The sequence below is a fragment of the Leguminivora glycinivorella genome, chromosome 7, assembly GCF_023078275.1.
Source record: "Leguminivora glycinivorella isolate SPB_JAAS2020 chromosome 7, LegGlyc_1.1, whole genome shotgun sequence".
NCBI lineage: Eukaryota > Metazoa > Arthropoda > Insecta > Lepidoptera > Tortricidae > Leguminivora > Leguminivora glycinivorella.
In genome coordinates, this window is record NC_062977.1 from 11,470,906 (window position 1) to 11,495,249 (window position 24,344).

Genomic DNA, 24,344 nt, shown 5'->3' on the forward strand with positions numbered 1-24,344 from the left:
TCCTTTCGCAGGCCTGATTTCGCTCGCGTGCCGTACTTTGCCTACCATTGGCCTAGAGCCTGGTGGATAATGAACCTGCCTACTAAGCTTGGGTTTGAATCCCGGTAAGAGCATTTCTGTGTCTGAGTTATAGCCGTTATGGGTGTTTCCTATGTATGTACATACAGTCAACCAATGAGGAGGCACACTGACATTTTATCCCGCCAGGCGGCGCCTGTGCAAGTGTCTAGGCATGTCACTGTCATTCATATGTGACAGAGAGAGAGAGAAATATCCTCTTCTCGCTCTCACTTATGAAATTATTTATCTGTGCAATGGGCTAATAAGGTGGCGCCATCTGTCATAATCTTTGAGTGTGCCTACTCATTGGTTGACTGTACAGTCGCCATCAGATATGTCGTAGTGGTCAAGGTGCTCACAAATATCTGAACACGCCTCTATTGTCTATTTATTTGTTTACGATAGCGTCTTCAAATATAGTTGCGTTCTCCGGCCGTACCTAGTGTTTGTATATTAAATGTATTTATCTGAGTAAGTAGTAGGTACCCACAATACAAGCATTCATGCGCTTAGTCCATCTGTGTAAGATGTGGTATTGATTTATTACTTCCGTCCCTAACTAATTTCCGTCTTACGTCGGTAAGTCGAAGGGAATCACGATTTATTTCAGCCACTGATGAGAAAGGTCGTTTGCAGCTCATTCGCTGAAATGAGGTGAAATGAAATAAAATAAGGTGTTGTTGACCGAATCAATAGTATTTGTCTCCACTCTCCTCATATGATATTCTATTACAAAATCCGTATTTCAAGTAGGTATCCTACAGATTTACACTACATTTGTAAAATAAAAATGTAAAGCACATTATTGGAATAAAATAATAATAAAAAAAAACACATTTTTTGTAAAAATATTTTATTACTTAATCTATTGATTCTTATTAATTTAATATCACCCGGTTTAAGTTTTTCGTCATACAAACATGCAAATAACAGACCTTTTAACTTTAGCGGCAAAGAGCTGATCATATTACTTATATTTTAATAAAAAGAAATACTATTGTACAAATATTTGATAATGCGAAACACAATAGTAAATAGAAATCTGCACATTAAGCAAATATCATTATCAGAGTTTAATCCACGAATACGTGTTACTTTATTATTTACCTCAGCATTAATAATATTGGAAGTCCTACATACTTAACGACATAACTCACATAACACATTAATAGATTCAATAATTGATTATAATATACTTTCTAATAACTAAAATCAACTAAGTCCTGTAATATTCTTACATTACGTTTGTATGCTTTCATATTTTAATTCTTAAAATAAATCTTAGGTATACATTTTGTGTTAATCCTCGCTTAGTTTGAGGTTACCTACTCACGTTTACAATACGAGTATGTATGTATGTATTGTTTTGTATTTATGTCATAAGTATCATAACACGAGACCATGCTGACATTACTGACTTTTACTCGCTTCTTGTCTGGAATAAAATATTTATCCATAAAACAATCATAGTCGATATATTAAGGTATATATAATTACGTTATACATGTATTAACCAAATGATTATAATCAAAGCAGTCTGCAATAGCAGTAGCGATTAATTAACTTATTGAAATTTAAACCATAACATATTTCGGGTGTCCATGGGCGGCGGTGATCGCTTGCCATCAGGCGACCTGTCTGCTCGTTTGCCTCCTATCCCATAAAAAAAAATTATTGCATTGTCGCCCCGAAAATTTATATTTTTCAAAAATAATAATATTAAACATCAATAATTGTGTGATAAAAGTGCAATTAACATATGAATCAACTTTTCCTTGCCTGTTATTGCCATGGTTACGGTCCCCTGAGTCACGCTGGTTTTATGCAAACATGCATTTTTAGGGTTCCGTAGTCAACTAGGAACCCTTATAGTTTCGCCATGTCTGTCTGTCCGTCCGTCCGTCCGTCCGTCCGCGGATAATCTCAGTAACCGTTAGCACTAGAAAGCTGAAATTTTGTACCAATATGTATATCAATCACGCCGACAAAGTGCAAAAATAAAAAATGGAAAAAAATGTTTTATTAGGGTACCCCCCCCTACATGTAAAGTGGGGGCTGATATTTTTTTTCATTCCAACCCCAACGTGTGATATATTGTTGGATAGGTATTTAAAAATGAATAAGGGTTTACTAAGATGGTTTTTTGATAATATTAGTATTTTCGAAAATAATCGCTCCTAAAGGAAAAAAAAGTGCGTCCCCCCCCCTCTAACTTTTGAACCGTATGTTTAAAAAATATGAAAAAAATCACAAAAGTAGAACTTTATAAAGACTTTCTAGGAAAATTGTTTTGAACTTGATAGGTTCAGTAGTTTTTGAGAAAAATACGGAAAACTACGGAACCCTACACTGAGCGTGGCCCGACACGCTCTTGGCCGGTTTTCTGGTGTTAACAAGCCCTTTCCTTATTTTGCCACCTATAAACATGGACTCATCATTTCATTACAGCCATTAATCGCCCACTGCTGAGCATAGGCCTCCCTTCGTGTACGCCACTTATCCCGGTCCTGGGCTAATCTCATCCAGAAGTGCCCCGCAGTTTTTCGAATGTCGTCCACCCAACGAGCCAACGGATGCCAGGCGCTTCTTACATCCGATATCCGATAGCGGCCACCATTCGGTCAACATTTTGGTCCACCTGCCATCACTCTGCCTGGCAACATGCCCCGCCAAACATGGATTACATGCATGCTTGCATAATTTCAGTTGGAAGTGGAAGGCCTAGGCGAACTTTTCTTGATCAAATCGGGGAAATATTGCAAAAAGGCCAGGCCAGAAGTACTCGAAACCGACGAGCGTGTATGAGAAACGTTATGAAAGTGTGTGAAGCGAAATTAGTTTGTCAGGATCGTAGTAAATGGAAATCCGTGATCTCTGCCTACCCATCTGGGAAACAGGTGTGATTGTATGTATGTATGTATGTAATTTTGCATAAAACCAGCGTGACTTAGGGGACCGTAACCATGACAATAACAGGCAAGAAAAAGTTGATTCATCCATATCCGACAGGGTTGGTCCATTATTTACGTTATGCGTACCTAAGATACACAGTCACCGGTAAAAATAAGTGATGATTTCTGTACCTTGTCGCTTTTAATCACTTGACAACTTCGTATGACATTTCAAACAAGATGTTAATGTGACAAGGTACAGAAATCATCAGATCATCACTTATTTATGCCGGTGACTGTACTTAAATAAACGTAAACAAATATTTTTTACGTTTTCGGGTAGTTACAACACTTTGCAAAACCAAGCGGATGTGTCGTTGAGCGACATGTCTTCAACCTACTATACTATACTGGATGTATTTTGATAGCGGCTCAGTGAGGGCAGCTACCAGATCTCGTGTTGCTACGCGAAGCGGTCTTAGGAGACCTTCCTTTGTTTTTCAATTTATGAAAATTGCCGTTTACAAATTTTGGAAAAATTATACAGGGTAAAATTCCTCGCCAGTCTACCCGTGACCACGAACATAATGTGATGTTCGAAAAGTCGAGCCAAATATAAATGTAAGTGTTTACGCGATTAAGTCCCGTTTCGTTCTAAAATTATGAGTGCAAATCGTGTTAGTTTAAACCAATATATCATACAGGGTGCAAGAAAAAAAGTCCTTTTTCACAAACTTTTTTTTTTGACGCCAATCGATCCCGTTCCTATCAAGGATCAAAAGCTTGTATGTGATCAAAAAAAAAATTCCGACGAGAAAAGCCACAAATCGCGAAATTTTTTCCATACAATTTGTATGTTTTTTTTTTTTCACATGGTGTTTTCTGATGCCAATGGAATCCCTATTCAATATCGATAAATTGGGCTCAACTTGCGGTAATGTACTAAAGACCCACAAATTGAAGAAAACTTTTTCCCCATTTTCCCCTTAGTAAAATGTATGGAAAATGTATCCATTGATTTGTGGGCTTTTAGTGCATTGCCGTGAGTTGACCCCAAGCAAGCATTGATACTGAATAGGAATGGAATTAATTGCCATAAAAAAACACCATGTGAAAAAAAATGTTTTTTCATACAAATTGTATGGGAAAAGTTTTTCGCGATTTGTGACTTTTCTAGCCGGAATTTTTTTTTGAGCCCATACAAGCTTCTCATCCGATCCCATGCCTATCCATGGGATCGATTGGCGTCAAAAAAAGTTTGTCAAAAATGCCGTTTTTCTCGCACCCTGTACGTTTTTTCCAAAATCTGTAAATGCCATTTCTCATCCATTTTAAATCTAGGGAAGGTCTCCTTAGACCATATTCGCGTAGGACCATGGAATCTCATAGCTGCCCTTACTGACCCGCTATCAAAATACACCCTGTATAGTCGTGTACTGTTTTCATTTACTCTCCACTGGCTTAAGCAGCCTTTGGAGGGTAGACTTTGTTTACTTTTTATTGAAATACCTAAAGAAGATTACAATGAGGGCGCAATATTTAAACCAACCTCTGCTTATAATGACCACAGTTTATTATTTCGAAATGCTTTAAATGCATAAGCAATACGTGGGCCATTTTTTTCAAAGTTGTCCACCCCGTTTTTGGCTTGTCCCATACTTTTGATATAATATTTAGCGTATTTAAAGAGTCTAAACTAATGAAGACTATTTTTTATTCGAACCCAAATTTAGTTGACAGTAATTTACAATCTTCATTTAAATTTTTATTATAATTATGTATTTGTTAAAAATTATAATGTGATAAAAAAATGGGCAATTTTTTGCTGTCCCACGTCAAATATCGTTTTTGTTATGGATTTTATTCTATAACTAATTGTACTAAATATTGATGACGGCATAATTTGAAAAGATTGAGTTATACGCTATTATGTTATAAAATATTTCATGTTAATAAATAAACGTATTATTTAAAATTAAGTATAATTTGCCGAGACGGAATCTGGTATTTGTGGAATTTTCCATTCCGAAACCGCAGAATGACTGTTAAAATTAAAAGAAAGTTCCTAACAATTGGTAGCATTTTATTCAGCTTAACAAAATTAATTTAAAACTACTCAATACCGCCATCTTGCATTTGCCAGTTGCCGCCAAACACGCATCAAAGTAGCTCGTACTCAGGGGTAACATTTTCTCATTCCACCTTCCGAAACCAAATTTGCGGGTAAATACGTAATATGCAACCTTTTAACATCGATTCCTAAAACAAAGCACTAATATTGAAATCAAATAAGCCAATTAAAAACAAGATTTGTGATTTTTTAATAAATAATTAAGTAAAATATCGCCGGAGGTAGCGTTCCGTTACTTCCGATCCGATACTAGATCGTTGGTTTCGTCAGGGGCGGCTCACTCCGCGATCCTTTCGCCGCGCTACAAGTACATGCCGGCGGCCGCGAGTTCGCGGCCCATTCAGTGGCGACGACCTTCGCGCGGCGCAATAGAATTCAATGTCGTCTGCACGTGCGCGGTCCGTTTGTTAATGTAGGTAAGAATTTAGAATGGCGGCGTTTTGTAAACATCAAAGGAGTGAGCCTTCTGTACTTGTACTATTATATATTCTGTGGTTTCGTATAGGCGGAAAGAAAAACGTATCGGAATGGAAGTATAAAGCGGTATTCATGTGGTTTTAATGTGATGTTTTAGTTTAATTTGATTGCGGTAAATAAAAGAAAAACGTATGGGATTAAAACTAACTCATCTAAAATATGGTAATCAATCACGGATTAATTACACACTCCGGTTGTTTTAGTCATTATGCGCGATATGCTTTGGAGGTCTTAGGTACCCACGTTCAAGTGTAGACGAGACCTTAGCTTTCATCCGTTACCCATACAGTCAGATCCGTTACTGTCCCATGTTTCAAATAGTTTTATTTGCAAAAATTAAATACAATTTGTTATTAAACTACGTTTCCGTTATTTTATATTGAAATAGTAACGTTTAAACTATTGATTACAAGTGATGGCATCCTATAAACTTGTGAAACAGTATAATTTCTTCATTTGTTATTTTAGAATGAATAATAAATAGAGGGCGGAATTGCTCATGGCAAAAATCAAACGTCAATCGAGTTGGAACGTTAAATTTTATCGACTATCGATTGAACTGAAATTATCAGTATATTGAGTTGTTTTCGTCGTAAGTAAGACGAGGATACTTCTTTATCCATTTGTTGACTGTTTTTCGTTTTAGATTAACCATTTTTTTTAAACGTTTTTGCAAGAGGACTAGTGACAAAAATGGTATTCAAATGTTATACAATTTACTTTTAATCTAGTCAAAGAGGTCAAAATCAAATGGTCGAATAGCTAATCAGAGGTAAAATAAAGGCAGAAATTTAAAAGACGACTGTTTTTATCGATAGCTGAAAATGTCGATAAAATTTAACGTTCCAACTCTATTGACGTTTGATTTTTGCCATGAGCAATTCCGCCCTCTGAATTTATTAATAAACATATTGTAAAATTCCCAAACCTTTTATACTTACATTATCTGCGATTAAATTTGGTTGCGGAACGGAACACTCGCTTCTCCTCAACTCAACAAAAACATATTTTTTTCATTAATTACTTAAAAGTCAAGTGAACCTTCTATATTTCATATAAATTTATTTATTAAAGAATCTATAAAAATAGCTTTTAATAAATTTATGTCGGTTTCATTTTCATATCAACTTTTTTCGGGGGGGACAACTTTGAATAAAATGGCCCACGTGCCTTAATTTCTATAAAATATTGTTTGGAGCATCAGGGACTTATGTTTAAAAGGAGTACCTATGCAAATGACATTAAGTATACCCTTAATTTAAACACATCGCGCGATTTCTATAGTGTACGGTACGAGTACGACCTCGGGCCTCACAATATCATAATTTCGTAACGCGATTACGAAGATCATTATTTTTGAATTTTGCCGACGGCGGACGAGGCATAGTCAGGTATGAGAAGCGACGGATCGGCTGCGATTCAGACAACTCCCTCGAAACAAAAGAACGTCGACGACAGAACGGAGGGAACTCACCCCGGCAATATAATCAGTTGCAGCGTGTCGGTACCCGGGCGGACGCGGACGCGGGCGCGGGCGCGTTATGTCGGCGCGGGTGTTCGTCAGAGCAGGGCGGCGCCGGCCTCGGCGCGCGAGTGCGGCAGCGGCGGCGCGGCGCGCCAGCGGTCGTCGCGCGGGTCGTACAGCTCCACGCTGGCCAGCGTGGGCCGCGCGCGGTAGAAGGCGCGCTGGCCGCCGCTCTCGCTGTCGCCGCCCGCCACCACCAGCACGCCCTCCGCCGCGCCCGCCGCGCAGCCCGCGCGAGCTTCCGACAGGCTGCATACTTCTTCCCACGAGTCCTGAAAAAATTCATAGTTAGCGTAAGAAGTGTTACACATATACCCGAACACGATCGCCCTGCAGTATCGGTGAGCACTCGTGACGGCGACAGAGGTGGTGTCCGATTACGACGGGCCTAGTTGTGTACCACCTGTATCAGTGTGCACTCACATCACATCTCGTGTGCGTGTGGATTGAGTGAGCACCTTCCGAAAATATGCTGATCATTTAGTAAAAGTTCTAAAACAATTGTAAAACGAATCTCTGAATTTGTAAAAAGATAAATCAAAAGATACAGTCATTAACATGTGCTCACTCAGTTCTCACAAACTACCAACGAAAACAGTGAATGTATTCATTTAACATATAATATTTATTTATATACTAACATTTAGTAAAAAATATGCCAACCTACCTCTATAAATTTTAGATCACCTAGTTACGTATTTAATTTTTTACAAATAGTTTCTTATGCTCACTCAATCCTCACACTTTTGAAAAGCCGAATTTTGATGAAAAAAATAAGATTTAGACCGCTATTATATGTGTATAGTTTAGTAAAAGTGAAATGGGAATTTGTAAAATACAAAACGAACCACTAACGTGTCAGGTTTTTTTATAATAAATTTTTGTAAGTGCTCACTCAGTCCACACGTTTTGAGAAAGTTAAAAATGTAAATATCTTAAGATTTGTAGCACCACAGACACTCGAAAGTACTTCAACATTTAGTAAAAATTTTTACTAAATATCCACCATCTAATATTTTATATTCGTTGTCTGGTTTTAAAGATATTCAGACATAACTTTTCTCATACAAATGTATCATGTAGGGTGACCACACTATGGCGGCTCCTTTCGGAAGGTGCTCACTCAATCCACACGCACACCACATCTCACATCGTCGAAACTGAACCGCTCCGCGGAGGTGAACATCTAGCGGGGCGGCGCGTTGCCTTCGATGACGTTTAGGTGCAGCCCGGCTGTATAATGTCTGTACCGGTGAGTACTCACGTCGTCGAAGCTTCCACTCCACGGAGGTGAGCACTAGGTGCGGCGCGTTGCCGCTGATGACGTAGAGGTGGTGTCTAAACACTACAGGCCTAGTGGTACATATAACGTCTTTGATGTACTCACGTCGTCGAAGCTGTACCGCTCCACAGAGGTGAGCACCTGCTGGCGGGGCGCGTTGCCGCCGATGACGTAGAGATGGTGGCCGAGCACGACGGCGGCGGCCTGGCTGCGCTCGCGGCGCATGGGCGCCAGCGCCTGCCACGAGCGCGACGCGGGGTGGTAGCACAGCAGGTCGCGCGTGTGCCGCCAGCTGTGCGTGCACCCACCCACTACGTAGATCAGACCTGCGATATACCGAAAAGATATTTGTGAAAAGTCTGTAACAGTAGGTAGGAGGGTATAGATTTAGATTTCTTTATTTTATGATAAAAATTACACTATAAATTTGTTACATGCCAAAGTTATGTTTATCTTCTCATCATGATCGTCAAAAATTACATTATGAATTGAAAATAATAAAATGAATAGTTTCTCCCAATAAGCATCGTCATTTACAAAGAGAAATACACAAAGCACAATAAAATTAACAAATGAAATGAAACCAGAAGTCAGTGTAATCAAATGCATGCTATCACAAATTCAATTCCATGTACTCATTTACAGAGTACAGAGGGTTATCTAACAAAAGGTTTCTCAATTTGCGCTTAAATGCTTCGTCACATGGCTCATTCCTAAGATCGGCAGGTAAGTGTTCGAAGTAAGTAGGGCCAATGACACGCGGGTTCTTTCTTGAAAGTGCCATGCGACGGGGGACTGTTTTCAGACGGCCTGTAGCTCGAAGCTGTTTGCCCGGACAGGCAACGCGAGCAAATTGAGATATATTTTGCCTAACAAATAACAGTATATCAAACATATATTGTGAGTAGTGCGTCAATAATGACGTTTCACACATGGGCATCGGAAAATTAGTCATGCATGATGGTGGTTGTACCTTTCGACCGGAAAATAACATTATATTTGATTTAGAATAATTGAGTATGAGACCATTCGCTGAAAACCATGACTGCAATTGGTGGCAAGCATTATTAATTTTTAAAGCCAACTTGGTCATATTAGTAGAGCGGCGAGAGGGTCTCGGAAAAAGTTGATGTGACTGGAGAGTATACTGCTGACAATTGGTATCGTTGTGATCGGTAGACTTTACTGAGTACGAAATAATGACTTGTCGCATTCTCAGACTGTGGGGGGGTTAACTACGACGTCACAAAGATCGCGGTCCCGGGTTTCAATTTTTTGCCAATTTGTCTAGAACCCCTTATCCAATTTTGAAAAATGAGGTGTTGATTGAAAGCGTATAACATGCTGATTAAGATTTCTTATAAGTGAAAAGTATAGATTTGTTAGTTATTTTTTAATTAACAATAATGCAAAAAATACTTTTTTCACGTTGGTTTCTTTTGCTGAAAATTCACTTTTTTATGAGAAATGTGATGAATTTCATGGCATTTTCCGATATATACTAAAATTAACTTTCAAATAAGGCCACATATACATACTTTTACTTATATAATATTAAGGGTAATACCAAGTAATACCGTTTGAACTCAAACGACTTAGAGGTGCGGTTTTTTGACCCAGTAGGTATTAAAAAGTAATCTTAAAATCAAAACGATTAGACTTCGGTCGTTATACACATTAAATCACTAAAATGAAGTTACCTTTAATGTTTTAGTAATTATAATCATTACTTTTAGCCACTTTTTTTCAGAACATAATTATTCGACAGAAGTCAAGATAACATTAAGAGCATATTTATTATTAATAATGCGTTATAAATATGAAATAGTTGTTGGGGTACACTTGTTAAGTACATGCAGCTCCTGCAAATACACTCAGTGTCAAAAAAATCACACATCTCAATCGTTTGCGTTAAAGCAGTATTGACCCACATATTAGAGAGCAGGGCGCGCAGGGCACCTCGTAACACTATGTGTGGCACTGAGGAACCAGTGAAGTCAGGTCTATGGATTGCTACACTGCGGTCCCGCTTGCACTACTCCGCCGGGGCTATTACCCTTAATATTATATAAGTAAAAGTATGACTATGTGGCCTTATTTGAAAGTTAATTTTAGTCTCTATCGGAAAATGCCATGAAATTCATCGATTTTCTCATAAAAAAGGGCATTTTCACAAAAAGAAACCAGCGTGTATTCTTGATAAAATTACAAAAAATTAAACACAATAAAATCAACAAATAAAAGAAAAAATAACTTAAAACTAAACTCAAACCCTAGTTTTTCTTCCCCTGGCCCTCTGTGTAGCTTTCAGGCCAGAGAACAACCCATATTTGTCACCTTTACCTCCCCTTTTAAACTCGTCTAGGGTATCAAACCTAGGGAACCAGTCAAATTGAATCCCCGCTTTTTTTCTTTGTAACCACCGTAGACTGGCGATTATTGATTTTAAGAAAATGGTTGATATTGTTTCTTAAAGGACTTTAATTGTACTTTCAAATGATACCAATATTGATAGGTTACAATGAATAAGATTAGAGGTATATCTGCTTGAAACGAATTTTGCGCGAGGTGTAATTTGGTAGACGCCGAATGTATGGGAACGCGCGTCATGCGGTACTCCCCGCCTACAGGTATGTGCTTGTAGTTTGCTTATTTATTATCCGATCGTAGAAATTTCAAAAGCAACAGATAGCTTAATAATGTAGCTAAATGATTTATATAACATATTTTTTAGCTAAGTGGCCGTTTTCATTGCCTTTTTGAGTCACAAAAATAAAAAAAGAGAGTAAAAAAAAAAAGTATTTTTTGCATTATTGTTAATTAAAAAATAACTAACAAAACTATACTTTTCACTTATAATAAATCTTAATCAGCATGTTATACGCTTTCAATCGACACCTCATTTTTCAAAATTGGATAAGGGGTTTTAGACAAATTGGCAAAAAATTGAAACCCGGGACCGCGATCTTTGTGACGTCATAGTCATCTTATGGATCAATGATAGATCTGAAATAAACGAATTTTATTTTTTTATTTTTTTTTATAGTTAACCCCCCCACAGTCTGAGAATGCGACAAGTCATTATTTCGTACTCAGTAAAGTCTACTGATCACAACGATACCACTTGTCAGCAGTATACTCTCCAGTCACATCAACTTTAAAACTAGACGACTTTTTTCAATTCCGCCGCCTTACTATATGTACTTGAACCAACTAATTACATTCGTATCATCCGCAAACAATACAGGCAAGCCAGCTCCAAAATTCGATGGTAGGTCGTTCACAAATAATAAAAACAAGGTATTTCCGAGGGACGAACCCTGAGGAATACCGATATTTATGTATCCCACATCAGATTGGATTGACTTGCCGTCAGTGAGTAATTTCACGAGTTGCTTGCGGTCTGACAGGAATGAGGTATACAGTTCATGGGCAGTGCCTGTGATTCCATACATTTTCAATTTTTCAAGGAGTAATTCGTGGCTAATGACGTCAAATGCCTTTGACAAGTCGCACAGTATTGCGGCAATTTTATCCTTATCGTCTAACCCTGGCATTATAGAATCGAATATCCTATACGTCGCGGTGGTTGTTGACATTTTTTGTCGGTATGCAAATTGGTTTTCCGTAAGTAGGTTATTCGATTCTATATGACTCATAAGGTGAGACGACAGGACCGATTCTACCTAGGGAATGCAATTACCGGTCGTTTTTCAAAACCGGTAATTTACCGACATAGCGTCGCAAAAACCGGTAAACCGGTAATTTCCCAGTTTTGATTTTATTTCATGAAAAATCAATATTTTCCGTCAAAATCGATAATTAAGTAGTTTTTTTAGTAGTGTTCATTAAACTACCACTTTCAAAAGACAAATATGATTAATGAAATCTTGAAAAAAGCAGGTTTTAGGACTTTGTTACAAAAAATAATAGTTATTTGTTATACAAGGGGGCAAAGTTGTATTTTAACGCCGAGTGTGGAATTGAAAAACGAGCAAGTGAAAGGATTCTATAGTTGAACCACGAGCGAAGCGAGTGGTTCGAGAATAGAATCCTGAACTTGCGAGTTTTTTAACACACGAGAAGTAAAATACATTTGCACCCGAGTGTAACACAAAACTTTTCCCCTCACTACAGCGAGGAAACTACAACGCAAACAATGCGTTTATCACTGCTTCCAGTAGTTCCACAGGTGGTAAATTATCTTTATTACTAAGATTCACCTACTTTTAACAATTTTAAAGCAGTAAATTTGACTTTATTCAAGGTCAAATTACTTTACCCACTAGTGGATAAAATGCGTTTTTACCCGCTGGTATTGAAGGACAAAACACGTGTTTCCGAGCAAGTGAGGGGAAAATACATTTTAGATGCTAAATCTTACAATTAGCACTCATCTTCGATAAAATCAATAAAGATACTAGAAATCATCATATTATTCATATAAGTATCACGTATTTGTAATTGCGTAAAGGACAACTGCAGGACCCTGGTTCTTATATCCCACCAGAAACGTGCTGTGTTACACAGCAGATTATAATATGTCACATGCTGGACTGGCAGATCCCGCAAAAACAGGCAAGTTTCGTCAAGGGCAAAGGTGCAAACAGATCCTAAATATACGTCCATTGATAGAGATGGCTTATGAATTCAGTACTTCGATGATCCTCTGCTTCATCGACTATTGCAAAGCCTTTGACTGCATCGTTTTGTCATCAAGCATTTGGTAGCTTTCATTGAATTGAAATTCCGTTGAAAAAGGAAACTGAATTAGCAGAGAACCTTCGAGCCCTTTTACTTTTGTAAAAGGTGTTGATAAGATTACCCGTCACCTGCCTTCGGTGAATATGTCATCAGAAGAGCCTGCGGAAGCTGGGAGGGAAGAATCATCATTGGTGCGCACCAAAATAACGAATCTTTGATAGGCAGATAACACCAAATTTCTGGCCGCCAATGAAGCGGAAATGGTTGACAGCACTGGTAAAATGGAACGCATCAGTCTGGAAACGCATCTCAAGATCAACCACAGTAAAAACCAAGCTCATGGTGGTGGATTGTGGTAGGTAGATACAACACACAGGTGCTCTTAGGCCAGTAACAGTAGATGACTTCATATACTTCGGCGCAAACATCGACAATATCGGTTCTTCTGAAAAAGAAAATCAGAATACGCATAGGAATGGCCAAAAGAGTCCTAGCTACAAGGATTATCTCCATAAGTCTTGGTTCCTGAGAACCGTATGTCTCTAGAAAAACCAAAACCGGATTGGTTTACGCTCTAGTCTTCTCCATTTTCATCTAGTCTGAAAAAGGCTGCAACCGCATTGAGATTTTCGAGATGCGGTGCTAGATGAAGATTTTGCAAATACCCTGAATTGCCTTCCGTACAAATGTGTCTATCTTACGCGAATTGAAAATCAACACCAGGTTATCAACCATCTGTTTACGTAGAATTTTGGAGTTTTTGGAGGGAAAAAGGCCACAACCTTGAGCAACTAATCATTACTGGCAAGGTTGATGGCTAACGATCCAGAGGTCGCAAGATGGACAGATGAGATCCTTTCTATCCTCTACACCCAACTTCAGAACCGGAACAGAAAGTCAGAATAAAACTGATTATATTGGGACTTCACGACCCTCAGCAATGAAGATACAATGGCGAGGAGGACCCGGATCTTATTAAAGCTAATCAAATATTTAAATAACAATGAGTGAATTAATGGTCTTATCCTTCATTCGGGGTCTAAATTTGGAGTTTATAAACCCAACTGTGGATAGTGAACTGATTATCCACAGTCCAAACTTGTTGGTTTTATAGAAATCAGGTTTTTTTTTTTATCTTGGAACCGACTATGCAGGCACGCACAGTGCAGGCAACAATACACGGACTCTAGCCGCTGCAAGAGCATGATGGATCTCCATACTCTCCATACGCCACGAAACATGTCGGCAGACATAATTGTACTTAGTACGTTTATGAAACGACAACCAGTCATCCCTCTCGCGCGTATTGACTGTCGACGTATTACAGTGGGTAAGATATAACAGACGTGTTTTCAATACCACAATATATACAAAAAATAAACGTTTTCATGTAGAAAACGAATTCTTACTAAATAAAGTGATTACCAGAAGTATCTACAAGTGTTTATTTACGAAGAAACAGCGACAGGAGTGCTTTTTGTAGTAATTTTAAATTTCGGTAAAAAACCGGTTTTTGAGTATATTTACCGGTAATTTACCGAACCCAAATTTGGCAAAATTACCGGGAAACCGGTAAACCGGTTTACCGGTTTGCATTCCCTAATTCTACCATTTTAGAGATTGTGGGTACTATTGTAATAGGCCTATAGTTATAGATGATGAACTTGAAATTGAGCATGACATTAGAAATTAGAGAAATTACAGAAGCTACTGTGGTGATGTTTGGTATTTACAAGGGCCACAGAATGTAATAGCTTCATAATGCACGATCCCGTACCTGGGCTCGCGTATGTTTCCAGAGCTGGTCCACTCGTGGGCGGCAGGATCCTACACCTCTGCAGACGCGCCAATGTCCGACCCTTACCCTCCGGATATCTATAGATGTCCCGTTTCCGCACTTGAGGCTAAAACAGATGGCAATAGATACCTTCATAGTGCACGACTCCCATCCCGAACCTGGGCTCGGGCATGCGGCCGGCGCCGGTCCACTCGTCGGCGGCGGGGTCGTACACCTCGACGGAGGCGCCCATGTCCGAGCCCACCCAGCCGCCGAACGCGTACAGGTGCCCGTTCATGCCCGTCAGACCGAACTCGCTGCGGGCTTCCTTCATGGGAGCTATGTTGGACCATTTGTTCGTCTGAAAAAAGACAAATCAGTTACGAATTCCATAGATTCCGACTGACGTGATGCCGCTCATTTGTATGGAACAACCAAATTTTTTTTCGCGATTTTAGCATTGGTCCCATAGTAAAAGTTGTTCATTATGATCGCAAAAGTCACTATGCTTATGGCTGGTCCTATTTATTTCACCCTGTATTTAATAGACGACCCCATACTACAAGATTGTGAGATTACCGTGGGGTCATAGACCTCGCCGTTGGCCAGTATCTGGCTGCCCTGCTCGCCGCCGACGGCGTACACGCGCCCGCCCAGCGTGGCCACGCCCGGCTGAATGCGAGCTATGCCCATCGGCGCCTGCTCTTCCCATTCTCTGGAACAATACATGCTCTTGCTCATACACCTTGATCAAGGTACTCAGTAAAACTTTGTGCAAATTTTAGTACTCCAGTAAAATTTTTGTGACCTCACCATCATTCATTAGATGAATGTTTAATTATAATTAACTATAAGTGATCCAAACTATCCAAGGTTGATTTTACGGAACCATTTTGTTTTTTTCCTAACTTTAACTTTTGATGGACAAGTTGAATTGAATTTTTAAAATTAAATGGCCTCAGTCCATTGGTGGGACTATTTTGCCAGTGTCAAGGTAATATAAGCAAATTGTTATTGATTTTTGTACGGTAAGTACGACAGTGTTCGGTAGTTGGCACTTGTAAATTGATAGCTAGATTTTACAAGGGCACGTGGACTATCGGCCGTTGACGACAAATAAATGGCTAAACGCGTTTCGAGATTCATTCTCCATCAGCTTCTCACTATAACATTAGTTTACTGCATAATAAGCTATCGATATTACACTTTAAACTACATTAATGAGCAAAAGAAGGAGAAATTATTCACTATACGATACCGCTAAGATGGCGTTCGAACCGGAAGTCCCATGGACAAGTTGAATTATCAAAACATTTTTGACAGCCAGGCAATTCTGCACGACGAACCTGCCTTAAACTTTACTCATATACCTAATACGTATGATCGATGAACCTTTAGTACAAAGGAACTTCACATAAAACACTAGGAAATAAATGGAAAACATACTTAAAGCGCTTCTGGAAGCTACGTGTACAGATAGACAGAAACGACTTAGGACAAAGAAACAAGGCGGTCTTTGATGTCAGAGGCTGCGGTGCATTTCGTGTCGTTGCGCCACATCCATATAATCAGTATGTTTGGGAAGCTATACCCTACCTCTTGTGCAAGTCGAACTTGAGCACGGAGGACAGGATGTTGTCGGTGGAAAGCGGCGGGTGCGCTTTGGAGTCGTGGCAGGAGCCGCCAGCTACCAGTAGATAGCGCCGCGCGCGCGCCCGAGGCTCTGCCGCTAGCGCTACTAGTGCGCCGCGACCCGTTTTCTGTAAACAATTACTTGTATTCAACCATGAATTCTGGACCATATACACGAACCAACACTTCGTTCGATCGTCTATTTACCTTTCTATGGCTCAAATATATGATGGAATGGCGATACAGATAGATGCCCAAACGATCAGAATTTCGCGACTAAATATACGAAAAGGAATTTAGTAAAATCAAGTTCCATTATCTTTCCCTGTATATTTTTTATACATAGTGTGCAATAATACTGAATAATCATTTCCTTTTAAAAACGTGACCTATATTTTCGTCAATACAATACACATGAGTCATTGATAAAATACGTCACAAACCATTGTATGCAAACTCACCATGTCTACTCTAACCGTCTTCAATGCCACAGCGATCGACGGGTCTTGTACATTTTTAATGGCTTCTTCGAGAATTTGGGGAGCTATAAGCGGAAGGCGGATGTGGCTGAGGACTTCGAAACAATGACGGCGGCGGCCGGCGGGGTCGTGCTCCAGCCATCTTAACGCTGGATATAGTACCTGTAAACCATTGACTTATACAGGCTGTATTTTGATAGTGTGTCAACGAAAGCGACCACCTCGAAAACGATTTTACGACTGGCTTGTACAGATGTTGAAAAAAGAAAAAGTTCCTTGTGTGACACCAATATCCATGTATAAGCTGATTTTTTTATGTATGATTTGATTTAGCTACAGCCAATAGAGGATTTATTACTTTATTGAAGTTTATTGTGAATTCAACATTCGAGTCCTGCCGGTGTGATTTTTTCCTTTAATTTAAAAATATGTAATATCGCTAGCAGACATTTCTGCATGATAAAAAAAGAAATTCAAACTTGGTATACATATATAATTGCAAGTAACTGTTTTGTATTCAATATGGTTAAAATTTTAAGCTATGTGGTGTTTAGTAGGATAATGTGTCATTAAAATATTATTTACCTGTGCCTCACTTTCCACCTTTAGCTGCTCAGACGACAGTAAAGTGACTAACTGTGGTAATGGTAAATCCAGTAACTCATCTCCGCTAGCCACAACATTCCAGTTTACTTGGGCATGTTCTAATGCTTCCTCTGCAAGTTCCATGCAGTTATGTGCTTCGGCAAATCTGAAAAGCAGTTATAAGGTTCCATAACCTCAACCTTTCGAGACCCACTAGTTCCCTGGGGAGCCAGAAAATTTTAATGACAACTTAATTTTCTGTCTGTTGATCTACAAAGGTTAATAAGGGAATTTTGGCTATAATATTAACTATGAAAAGTCAGTACCTAAAGATCCCTAAGGCATTTGAAGGATGCAGTTCTCTCCTTAGAAATTCACCACAGCCTGTAACCAGTTCCCTCAGTTGCAGCATGTCTGCCGCAATCAACAAATGCTGCACTGTAGCTTTGTCTATTACTACTTCACCTGTAAAAAATATTGTTTTTACAGCTTACACAAAAGATTATCACAAAGTGATTAACCCTTAAATGCACGGTGATGTATATATGCATCATATATTTGATGGCCTGTGGCTCAATACGTAGCTATCCAAAATCACATTTACAGCTTAGTAATTATTCAGTATTTATTATTATTTAATAAATTAAATAATATTATCATTTACTATTTATTATTTAAGGATAAAAATGAAATGGCGGAAAAGTGTGAAAAAACAGGATGATGACGATTTTTAGTATGTGTTTTAGGTAGATTTTTCGGAGTTAGTAATCAGTTTATGTTTAAACATTTTATCATGGGGGTTTCACAAATAGTGTAGCTTTCTAATAGTAGTCAAACTTTACAAATAAAACTTGCCAATAATTATATATTTATATAAATAAGTTTTGGCCTCTTTAACTTCTAACACTGATTTAGTATTAAAATCGGTATTAAAAATTTTTTTATTATTTTTCCCAGAGTCAGAAAACCATTGTCTATCACATTTATTAATATCTCATTAAAAGAAAAATTCATGCATTTAAGGGTTAATAAAAGCTACCATTTACCATAAAAATATTGACCCAGCAATAAAATTCATGCATTTGCTATTAAAGCCATTGTTTTGGTTATCCAAAACTGATAATAAAATTTGTACAAAAAATGGGGCTGCAGCAATATAAATTAACCTGTTATTTATTTACCTGTATATATAAAGTCAATAATAATTGGAAGAATTTCTGGAGGCACACTAGGTAGAGCTACATGTCTTTTTTGACTCTCCTCCAAGCCCACATTGAACATAGCATCAAAGTATGCACAGCTAGCTGCAAGTACAACCCGGTGAGCCTAGAGAAAATAAAAAGTTGTATTACATATTAATCAAAATTCCAGTTCCATATAAAATGAAACACTACAGAAAGATATATATATATATATTATATATATATTACAATGAATTATAATTTTAAAAAAGTCTTCATAAATATTCATTGCAGTTGATGGCAACCAGCTGTAATCATTAAACAGTTGTTAATAAGCAATTAACTCACTATGATTATATGAGTACTATAAAAGTATTAAAAAGAGTACTGTACCTTAACCCTGGTTTTCCCTGATATTAAATCTATGTCACAAAATCTGCCGTCTCTTTGAAAATTACTTAAATTTAATGAAATTTTATTAGCATAGTCGCGACATTTGTACGGACGAGATCCTTCTTTGTTTGAACATTTCTCAAAAATGTTCGTGGACATTTTGTTGGCAATTACTTTACTACTTGTACTCACATTAAATGCATTAATTTATAAACTTTTAGTAGTTTGCTATCTCAAAGATTTCATTACAAATAAATAAACTAAAAAAACTCGTTTCAATGACAGTTCTATTTGTGGACAGATTTAGCACAGATAAGATTTGTGCATAGGACGGTGGAATGTGTCAAAAGTTTTATACATTTACAGTTGGCTAACTTGTTAGTTATCCAGTAACTTATGAAATCTTACAATATCTGTGAAGAATCCTGAAAAAATAAACAATGATTTGACATAACTACTCTGAATATTTCAAGTGGAAATAGTTTTTGGCTTTCTGATTAACACAAAATTGCGTAAAAATACATTCTATGTTGGCGAATATTAAAAAAGCTTTTAAATGGGGATCCCTCGTAAAAAAATCAGAAAATAAGAATTGGCAATCATCACTATTATTGGCTGCTTTTGTTGGGGTTCTTGAAGATGTTTTATTTTGGAAGAATATGTGGTTATCTCTTATATTTATTTTTGTTCTCAACATTATTTACTTGTAAGTATACCCAGCGCTAATATTAAATTTAATTACGGTGTATAATCGAAACAACATTCAATTCAGTATACTTATGATTCATACTTGTTTTTAATAGCGTAAAATAACATGCGCACTTTCGTAAATATAACTTTATTGTGACGTCATATTATTGTAAAGTTTTGTTATTTTAAAATATCAATAATTAAAACACGTCGAATATAAATGAAAAATAGCTTCGTGTATAAGTATTAAAACTTGTGAGTTTGAGTTAAAATAAATAATAAACTTTGTTTTTGTTTCAGCATATGCCTTCATTTAGAAGTCAATTTTGTGGAGTTTATTTTCTATCTAACCACTGTAATAGTTGCGCTCGACGGTTTCGAATCTTGGTTGAAATACAAGCACAGGACAACTTGTTTAAAGAATCTTGCCAACCACAATGGAACTAAGCTGAGCTCTGCTGCAGCTTATTTGAAGCAGTGGATGAAGATGCGTTGGTGTGAATATGTATATTTAAGAGAAACTAATCACACTAAGGTAAACTATATGATAAAACTATGATTTAAAGGGTAAAAAAAAAAGCAACTGTAGCAGTACAGCATGTTTGCCACATGAGGAAATTTCCTCACTCTGTGTGGACCCAGCTAATAGAGATGAATAAAATTGTAACTGCCAAATTTAATATACTTTCATAGGTGCATCATAGCTTAAATCTTAATAATGGTATGCATTTAAAAGGTTAATATTTACTATATTGTTTCAGGCTTTCTTGATGATGAACATTATCTTGGGTATAATATTCCTAGCAGGGAAATACTTCAGTGGATACAAGTTAATGTACATTTTACTTATGGTGACATGCCTCTTTTACAAGATAGCTAAGCCAGTTGTCACACTTGCTCATAAGATACAACAAAATGCAGGTAAATTAATAATTTAATATGTATAGGTACTTACTTTTTGAGTCAATTTATTAGGATTTTATAAACACCTTTGAAATGTAATCATGCTAAGTTTACCTTTAATTAGATTTACAAACATTTAGATATGTACTTTTGTTGTTGCAGAATCAGATGGTGAATTAGAAGGTCTAATTCCAGAAATCACAGAGGGAGACATCAATATACTATCTCTGGAGCCTGAAAACAAACATGTTGATGAAAGGCAAAGCCTAGGTTATTGTCCACACATTATTAAAACTTCTATATAGATGATGCTGATAATCAAATTATGTGTAAATTGTACAATAAATTGTCAACAAAAAAAGAACCTGAAGTTGACATTTTATGTTTGTTTACACATTTGTACACAAACATATATTGTGCTATAACACATTTTTTCTAGTTCATATATTTATTGATGATGCACAGAATGCTCAAATCTAACCATGAATATCCACAAAATTATGAGTCAAGGCATAAGTCTTTGTGTATGACATGTAATATTTATATTCTAAAAATGTTTATTATATTTTATTTCATAAAATTATTCACTTTCAGACTATTGGAAACCAGAAGATGTTCCTATGGAAGATAGTGATAGTTCTGATCATAGTAGTTCTCTTGTAACTAATATGTCAGTAGAAAAAATGCAGGCATTTGAAAAAGAAGTGGATATAACAGACTCCAGTGAGGATGAGTATATACCTTTAGGTAAGGAAGGACATAAATCTATAATCCTATGAAATATAATGAAAATGCTGATCTCATTCATTGTCATGTCTGTTTCTATTTAATAGTAGGTATAGAATTAACTATTATTGGCTTGTTTTTTTTTTTATAAATATATGTATGGTTGTACTCACGTTATTTTATCGCCACTTTTGCGACATGCTTCGAGTCATTTAGGAGACGTCAGGCATGAGTGCTCGCGCTTTTATTAGCCTAGTGAATAACACCAATATCATTAAATAAATGCTTTTTCATAAATTTTGAAGATCAGATTTAATTAACCTAATAGAATTCTGAATTTCCGACTTTAATGCTATGTTTATTTACAGTCCAGCAGAAGCAACTTCCTTCTACATTAGAGGAAATCCAACCAGCAGGCACCTGGAGCGGTGCAGCTTACAATGCTTTCTTCAACTTCGCAGGAGCTGTCTCCAATATGGTCTATGCATCTCAGGAAGAAAATAAGAGGAAGCGTGTGTCTAGTGTAGACTCTTCCGATGGCTTTGAAATGATTGATAAGAGTGACTTAAATTAAGGACATATCATAAAGTTAAACAATACCAGTGACTTAAATTAAACAATTACTAATCATATAGTAGTATTTATTTTGTCACATTGCACTTACTACAGTACCTACTTAAACATTACATGACATATTCTCCAATCTGGACATAAGTTCTTGATGTTGTTTTTTCAGAGCTTTCAATCTTACAGCATTAAGAGCATTCCGAGCAACTAGTGCCTCTAGCATTGGCCGTGACATCTGAAACAAGTAGCAAGATGCTTTTTATAATATTTTAACATCATCCAAAAATGTATATTTTAAACTATGCACAACTTATCATTCATCAACAATGATCATTGAATAACTAGAATAACTTAGATGCCTTATTTTAGCAATTCATAGTCAATCAAATACTGTATAATAAATTAATAATAGTAACCTTTTCTACAATATGTCCTATGGCTATGGTCCTCACAGCTGCATTGTGTTGTTTAATGATAATATCATCTGTTTCACTATGGCCAACTTCGTTCTGGTACGCCTCATCTTCCTCTTCTTTAAGAATTGCTGGTAGTTGTGTTAATATCTGAAATGGATTGCATATCAAAATAATTTTAACAATTTATTACCTACTAAAATTAAAAAAATAATGCAGTCATGGTGTAGAAAAATAGTGAAGATCTTTAATATCCTTAAATGACAAACTGTTACACCTTGTATTTCAGTATCATGAATTCATGATAATTACTTATTGCCTTGCACTTTGTATTGAAGTATCAAGAATGAAGAAAAAGTAAAAAAGATCACAATAGATCAGAAATGGTTGCAGTGATACATAAGGTGCTATGAAGCCTTACACAGCCCCTAACAAAGAAGAAGATTGATTTACCTCAAAATTATTTGTCATAAGAGAGTCATTGTTGTTCACAACTTCCATTTCAATTTCTCTTCTGCTTTGGGTTGAACCATCAGTAACAGATTGAAAGCAAGTAATTTGTATCTGAAAAAAAAAAAATATCTAGGTATCTTGGATAATTTTATTATAAAATATTAAATAATCATGGTATACTGACAGATGGTGCTTTGGTGCTCTGATCTGTAAGGAATGCAGCAAATATTATCCCAACAAAACTGGCATCCATCCTTTGGTACATTGATTGTGTTGCGAGATCTGTAAAAATAGAGAAAACTTATATACATAAATTATTTATTATGGCTAAATAATATGTGACATTAGTGATCATTGATACTACAAATATTTGTCTTGTTTTGTCATTCAAAAACATGTTTATGCTACAGGTAGTGTAACAATATGGCTATTGTTACACTACATGTAGCATAAACATAATACTAAGAATAGTTTAATTGGTGTTGCCTATCACAAGGCTTTCCACAGATCAAAAGATTTTTTTGTATGTGTGAGCCATATTTGTATTTTGTAAAATAAAGAGTTAACACAATGTTAAATAATTGCTCGATTAGTGATTATATGCAACAAGGCATCTGTCCACAAAATGAATAATCCAGTCACACTAAATGAATTTCTTACCAACATGAGAAGGCCAAACAGTAATATGTGGATGGGAATGGTACCAGCCTACAACCCGTAGCGGCCGGCCTACTTCCGCTGCAAGCTCTTCTGCTCTTAAAGTGGCCTGCACTAGCTGCTCCTCGGAGATCTCGACACGATCGGGTTTCTTATCCAATCGCCGTAAAATAACTGATGATACAATGGAAACTAGGGAACCATTTTCATGAACCTGAAATATGAATTTTAATTTGTTAGTGGTACTTAGCTAATGGCTTAAATAACCTGACGATAATTAGAAAAGCAGGTCTGCGTACCTCTCCAATTAATAATCCCATTATTTCTTCTTTTTCTGTAGACAGTGCGTGTTGAACGCACACCAAAGTGACATCAGTAGATAGTAGTACTTTATTTAACATTTTACAGCTTATCAAGTACAAAAGATCAAATAAAAACTTAAATTCTATGTCTTTTTAACTATTTATTATTACTTATTAGTGTTTGTATGGTTTGGTTTTCTATTCCTTTGCCTGGGCGACTGACAGTGACAGAACACGACAGAATCCACAGATTCACTATTATTGTGTAGATATCATAGATTTATATAATATATATTAAGCTAGATTGAGTTGTTAGGCCAAAAAGTGTGTCCACGTGAGAGGGTAAAGTTGGGGCTGGTGTCCCTCTCGCACTTATTGCCACTGTCAAAATCATTTGAATGACGTCATCACTGTCATAATTTGGGGATACCAGAATCTCCGAAGAGCATTGAATCAATTCCATACATTCCATATATCTACTATAGACCTTCAATAGGGACTGAGCTCACACTTTTT

At 37.0% G+C, this 24,344-nt stretch overlaps 3 protein-coding genes across 3 annotated transcripts; 1 reads left to right on the plus strand and 2 right to left on the minus strand.

The window, feature by feature from the left end:
• Positions 1-415: 415 nt before the first annotated feature.
• On the minus strand, positions 416-19,420 carry LOC125227768 (actin-binding protein IPP-like). The gene is made up of 11 exons (XM_048132092.1): positions 19,118-19,420; positions 18,725-18,869; positions 17,870-18,008; positions 17,544-17,709; positions 16,941-17,120; positions 16,444-16,607; positions 15,427-15,562; positions 14,998-15,208; positions 8,472-8,692; positions 7,034-7,356; positions 416-1,713 (listed from the first exon to the last, which is right to left on the minus strand). Exons 1-10 carry the CDS (start codon positions 19,274-19,276, stop codon positions 7,120-7,122), a joined length of 1,758 nt encoding a protein of 585 aa, XP_047988049.1. The 5' UTR covers positions 19,277-19,420; the 3' UTR covers positions 416-1,713; positions 7,034-7,119.
• Positions 19,421-19,555: 135 nt separating this feature from the next.
• Positions 19,556-22,066, plus strand: LOC125227770. Its single transcript, XM_048132095.1, has 6 exons — positions 19,556-19,823; positions 20,108-20,342; positions 20,569-20,728; positions 20,873-20,980; positions 21,305-21,457; positions 21,805-22,066. Exons 1-6 carry the CDS (start codon positions 19,645-19,647, stop codon positions 22,008-22,010), a joined length of 1,041 nt encoding a protein of 346 aa, XP_047988052.1. The 5' UTR covers positions 19,556-19,644; the 3' UTR covers positions 22,011-22,066.
• On the minus strand, positions 22,061-24,054 carry LOC125227771 (lys-63-specific deubiquitinase BRCC36-like). Its single transcript, XM_048132096.1, has 6 exons — positions 23,826-24,054; positions 23,530-23,740; positions 23,054-23,151; positions 22,870-22,980; positions 22,420-22,566; positions 22,061-22,238 (listed from the first exon to the last, which is right to left on the minus strand). Exons 1-6 carry the CDS (start codon positions 23,925-23,927, stop codon positions 22,113-22,115), a joined length of 795 nt encoding a protein of 264 aa, XP_047988053.1. The 5' UTR covers positions 23,928-24,054; the 3' UTR covers positions 22,061-22,112.
• Positions 24,055-24,344: the final 290 nt, after the last annotated feature.

Excerpts from the sequence above, each read along its gene's own strand:
- LOC125227768 (XM_048132092.1), bottom strand. The coding sequence starts at position 19,276 with ATGTCCACGAACATTTTTGAGAAATGTTCAAACAAAGAAGGATCTCGT. Across the intron at positions 18,009-18,724 it reads TATTGACTTTATATATACAG|GTGAAGTAGTAATAGACAAA; the intron begins GTAAATAAATAA and ends TATTTTTTACAG. Across the intron at positions 16,608-16,940 it reads AGACGGTTAGAGTAGACATG|AAAACGGGTCGCGGCGCACT; the intron begins GTGAGTTTGCAT and ends AATTGTTTACAG.
- LOC125227770 (XM_048132095.1), top strand. The coding sequence starts at position 19,645 with ATGTTGGCGAATATTAAAAAAGCTTTTAAATGGGGATCCCTCGTAAAA. Across the intron at positions 19,824-20,107 it reads GTTCTCAACATTATTTACTT|CATATGCCTTCATTTAGAAG; the intron begins GTAAGTATACCC and ends TTTTTGTTTCAG. Across the intron at positions 21,458-21,804 it reads GGATGAGTATATACCTTTAG|TCCAGCAGAAGCAACTTCCT; the intron begins GTAAGGAAGGAC and ends GTTTATTTACAG.
- LOC125227771 (XM_048132096.1), bottom strand. The coding sequence starts at position 23,927 with ATGTTAAATAAAGTACTACTATCTACTGATGTCACTTTGGTGTGCGTT. Across the intron at positions 22,567-22,869 it reads TTATGACAAATAATTTTGAG|ATATTAACACAACTACCAGC; the intron begins GTAAATCAATCT and ends AATCCATTTCAG. Across the intron at positions 22,239-22,419 it reads TAGGACATATTGTAGAAAAG|ATGTCACGGCCAATGCTAGA; the intron begins GTTACTATTATT and ends TACTTGTTTCAG.